Genomic DNA, 4,686 nt, shown 5'->3' with positions numbered 1-4,686 from the left:
GTATTTGTTTTTTCTGTATTAAGAGAGTGAATGTTCTTTTTGAAAACATAGTAAGACGTTGTAACCCATAAATATTATAATAGAATTCTTTTCATCTTGCTCGTTGTTTTTACCCTAATAATTTTTAGTGGTTTTTCACGTAAATCTCGGTGTCCAGTTTTATATTTTATTTTTATAATTCTATCTCAAGATGTCGCACATGAGATTAACAATAATATGACACTACATGAATTTATATGTACATTCATCATTTGATCGTGCATAAAATAAAATATTTCGGTAACACATATTTATGTTACGTCGATTGTATGATAACATTGTTTACGTTGAGCAACAATTATGGGATTTTACGGAGCTATAACTGCTCGCTTTTTAAAACATTTATTCGGATTGTGTGGTATATCTTTTTGACATGTGGTCTTATGATGATATGGAGATCATATATTGCATTCTTATTTGACTGATTGACTTCTGTTAGATTCATTAGATATTTATAAAGTTGATTAAAATTGAAATATTTTAGTCTTTGTATCACATAATCGTACCCAATTTTGATGTTGAATGACATATTATATATATCTTTCTAGTAGCAAAAATATATCATTTCGAAGAAAGATTGGCAGCGAAAGTACATATGCATCTATCAAACATCGTGAAAAAAAATGATATCTTACCTACCTCAATCAATTTATCAGTAATTTAAATCCTCAAAAAAATCACGTGTATGATTTATTTGTTATTTATTGATTTATATGATATTAATAAAATAAAATATTTCTTTTATCAACACACAATTTTTTAGTTTGACACATCAATACCACTTAACATATCATATTGAGTCCGTCTGTTATTGAGATCCGTTATATAAATGATATGATATTGTGTCATAAAAATGTTTGGCTATCTTGATTCGGTCCGGCTTAGGTAATTGCCGGCTTCGAGGCTAGAACATATCTCAGACAAGGTCCGTTGGGTCGTTGACCAACTCGAGCATATTATGTATAATTTTTGTCAACACTCGGGTATACACGTCTCCCGAATCCGTGAAAATGCTGCTCATCAACAGATCACAAAAGCATTTCGCTCTGACCTTCGTGTGTAGTTGTTGCATATGCATCACAACAATCGGAATGTTGTGATGAAGTTCTTAAATATGAGTCAAACTCTAACTATTAACTACATACTTTAGTACAACTTCAAGCATTTGGTCCAAATTTCCAGATTCTTGTTTCAAAACTAATACTAGTTCTCGTTCCTCAGATACATTCAGGATCTACACATATTGGATTCCAATATTCCATGTAGAGTAAGTCCTAAAAATGCTTTCCATATCCATGTGTCTCATCTTTGAACTCAGAAGCCTGTCTTCACATGACCACCTCACCAACTTTGGGACACCAGAAGATGTCTATCACCCAAATGAAACAATTGTTAAGGCATGGACATGGAAAAAAAAACAAAATGGAAGAGAAACAATATTTACACCTAACTGTTGTGCCTTAATCTCGCATTATCCAAATTCCGTCCTCAAACATAAATCCACGACAATTTGTTCGCATATGAAATTGGAAGATTACTCGGCATAAGCTATAGAACACGTGAATTTACTTCGTGTAAAGATCGTTACCTCGTCAAGAGAGTGTTGCTACATGTTTACAAAATAAAAAATGATTAGATCGATCTCCTTTATCCATTTTCCATTCTCCATTACTCTGTGTCATCAGAATTTTGATCCCCATTGGAACTGGCTGTTCCAGAAGTCTCTGCATCACCCAACGGTGGATCAGACGAGCCTAAGGGTTCATTTCCTCCGTCACTATCACCTTCCATAAAGGAATTGAAGGCAAGTTGCCCCGAATAGAGGAATAATCCAAGAGCATTGGCCCCAAAGACAAAAGTAGCAAGGTAACACATTCCATTTATTATAGTTCTGCGGATTGATGAAGAAAGATAATAAGCCCACTATAACAAGGAAACAAACTTGCTAGCAAGTTACAAGATTTACCTGATAGTTATGGTTATCTGGTGGACCTAAAAATGGTTAAAAAATTTAACATCAGTGCATTGGACGATAAATTTTGCAAAGTCCTAATGAAGTTCGATAATAAAAATCAAACCAAACAAATCGAACTCGAATTTTAAATAGAGCCCAAAACACTACATTTTTTATTTTCGAGCATTTTCAAGCTCGAACTCAGATATGGAAAAATGACTAGAATTCGACAGATTCAATACGTTTACACCACACTACCATAATTGATTATTAAATAACTAAACGTCATGGAGTTTATCTACACAACACATCCAACCGCCAATAACATGATGAAGTTATTAACTACAATCTGATACAAGCTGACATGATTTTGCCCAAAACACAAGTTAATTGGGACATTCTTGTGTACACCACATCAAGCATCTTTCTTGGAGCAATGGCCTTAAACAGAACCAACATTATTCATCAAAGAAAATTTCAAAAAAACGTACGATTAGGCTTAACTCACGCCACCTTGATAAGGAACAAATGCTAGACTTGGTCTATGCAAGAGTTTTTTCCTTCAATTAGCACAACTTAAATAGAGAACAAACCAAGTAGTTATCCGAAAGAGTTTGGCGATTTAGAGAAGCTTCGATAGTTATCGTAAACTTGTAAAGAATTGTCGCAATCACAGCAGCTGTTAATGCACCTAGAAAGGCTTGAACAGGTGAAGGGGGAGACTTGGCTGTAACTGGAGATAAAGACATTGATTTCAAGCTATCTACAGCCTCCTCCTTCAAAGATTTATTTGTCCCCGATGACCGAAATTTCTGAAATAAAATTAACCGTAATTGATAAAACAAAGGCTTGATTTGCAAATTCTACAAGATGGTCGCATTAAAGTTGAGAAATAAGAACAGATTATTATTTGTGATAAAAATGTAGACGCGAATAGAGGATAAGCAATTTTCAAAGAAAATGACTTCCAACAGAACTTTTCAGTCTGAAAACGATTCCACGATTTCTAAAATACAAGGCTTAGCATCGAAGAAATACGCACAAAAGCGTATGGAACTTGAAGGTGAGTTTGATTCTTTCTCGCCCAATCAAAGCAACGCCGTACGGAAAAGACGCGGACAACTAGAAGAAGAACGAATGAAGTACCATTTCTTTGGCACGCTGAGCGCGGCGGCGGAGGGATCTGAAGAGAAAAATGGTGATGGCACCGGTGAGGAAGACACTGGTTGCTGTCTGGAGGACGGTGGGGTCGTCAGTGGTTTTAAAAATGGAAGGAGCTGAGGGAGGTAACTCGACGGGACCCTCCTCCGTCGGCGCCAAAAGGATTGTGTCTGCAGTTGTAGCGGCGGTGAGTACTTCAGAGAGCTGGGCAAGCCATGTCTTGTGGGCAGAGCAGGGTGAATAGTGATGATTGGGTTTGATGGGTCTGGAAGGAAATTGAGGAGGACGCAAAAACGGCAACGGAGGAGGTGAGAGGGGGAAGAAGGCAGCGGCGGAGGAGCGGAGGAGTTGCAGTTGAGGCTGCCACATTTGGCGGGTGGACAGAGGATTATCTATTTAGCTATTGAACTGATGATAAATTTGTTTCATTTGATTGATTATGGCACATTATCATGAAATGGTACAACAACCAGATGCATGTGGTACAAGTAACACCGATGCTTTTGTGGGTAAAATTTGAAAATTCATATTAAATTATGATATATGGTGAAAATAAGGGTTGAAAATATTGAAAATTAGCGTGTGATGATGTATGTAATGATGTAATTATTTTTGGATTATTTTCAAAAAAATTCTATAAATAGGTCTTTCAATTTGTGGAAAAACACAATTGAGTGGAGAAAATTTCATACAACGTGTAGTTTAATATACTCAAAGATTCTCTATATTTTTCTAAGCTCCAAAACACAATAAAAAAGGTAACAATATTCAAAAGTAAGAATATTTATTTTACTGTTTATTTATTTTTATTGTGTATATATTTAATATATAATATCATGTTATTGTATAAAAGGAGTCTATAATACCTCATTATAATAACATGATGTGATTATATTATTACATTGTTTATATATTTTCATTGTGTTAGTGTTTATTTATTGTATATATATATATTTGAATAATATCATGTTATTATATAAAAGGAGTCTATGACATCTCATTATAATAACGTGATGTGAATATTTCACTTTTTATATATTTTTATTGTGTTATATAATAATTATATATATTTGTATAATGTCACAGTATTATATAAAAAGATTATCTGACACTTCATTATAACTAGTCGCCGAGGCACACGCGTTGCGTGTGTTATGAATATATTGAACTAATATATTAAACATTCATGATATTACAACATCATGACACCAAAACATTTTGCTATTGAATCATAAAAGGCAAAGGAGTCCAAAGCTTAAATAAATCTGCCTAACTCAATTTGTTATCTCACATGATATATGTTTTGATCATAAAAAATAATATTCTTTTGAAGCCGCAATATGATCTCATGTGAATTAATGATAAACTTTAACGTAAAAGAAGTAAACAAATAGTCAAATGATTTTCTAAAAAATATCATAATATCATTGAACTAAAATTTATTGTAAATAAAAACCCTAATTTTTCTCATAAATTTAGCAAATAAATCGAACAAAAACAATTAAAGCTGTATTTATCTTTAGACATTGTAT

At 33.6% G+C, this 4,686-nt stretch overlaps 1 protein-coding gene across 4 annotated transcripts; it reads right to left on the bottom strand.

Annotated features, from left to right (window-relative positions):
* Positions 1 to 1,131: 1,131 nt before the first annotated feature.
* LOC142543272 (uncharacterized) lies at positions 1,132 to 3,582 on the bottom strand. 4 transcript variants are annotated; one of them, XM_075650433.1, is made up of 5 exons: positions 3,140 to 3,582; positions 2,587 to 2,805; positions 2,006 to 2,031; positions 1,486 to 1,930; positions 1,132 to 1,408 (listed from the first exon to the last, which is right to left on the bottom strand). In XM_075650433.1, exons 1-4 carry the CDS (start codon positions 3,521 to 3,523, stop codon positions 1,708 to 1,710), a joined length of 852 nt encoding a protein of 283 aa, XP_075506548.1. In that variant the 5' UTR covers positions 3,524 to 3,582; the 3' UTR covers positions 1,132 to 1,408; positions 1,486 to 1,707. The 4 variants fall into 4 exon arrangements, with proteins under 4 accessions (XP_075506548.1, XP_075506549.1, XP_075506550.1 ...); XM_075650434.1 differs by having other exon boundaries at positions 1,491 to 1,930; XM_075650435.1 differs by having other exon boundaries at positions 1,628 to 1,930.
* Between the last annotated feature and the right edge of the window lie 1,104 nt (positions 3,583 to 4,686).

The sequence above is a fragment of the Primulina tabacum genome, chromosome 4, assembly GCF_025594145.1.
Source record: "Primulina tabacum isolate GXHZ01 chromosome 4, ASM2559414v2, whole genome shotgun sequence".
Classification (NCBI taxonomy): domain Eukaryota; kingdom Viridiplantae; phylum Streptophyta; class Magnoliopsida; order Lamiales; family Gesneriaceae; genus Primulina; species Primulina tabacum.
The sequence above is the reverse complement of the archived record's forward strand: the minus strand, read 5'-3'. Positions and strand labels throughout refer to the sequence as shown.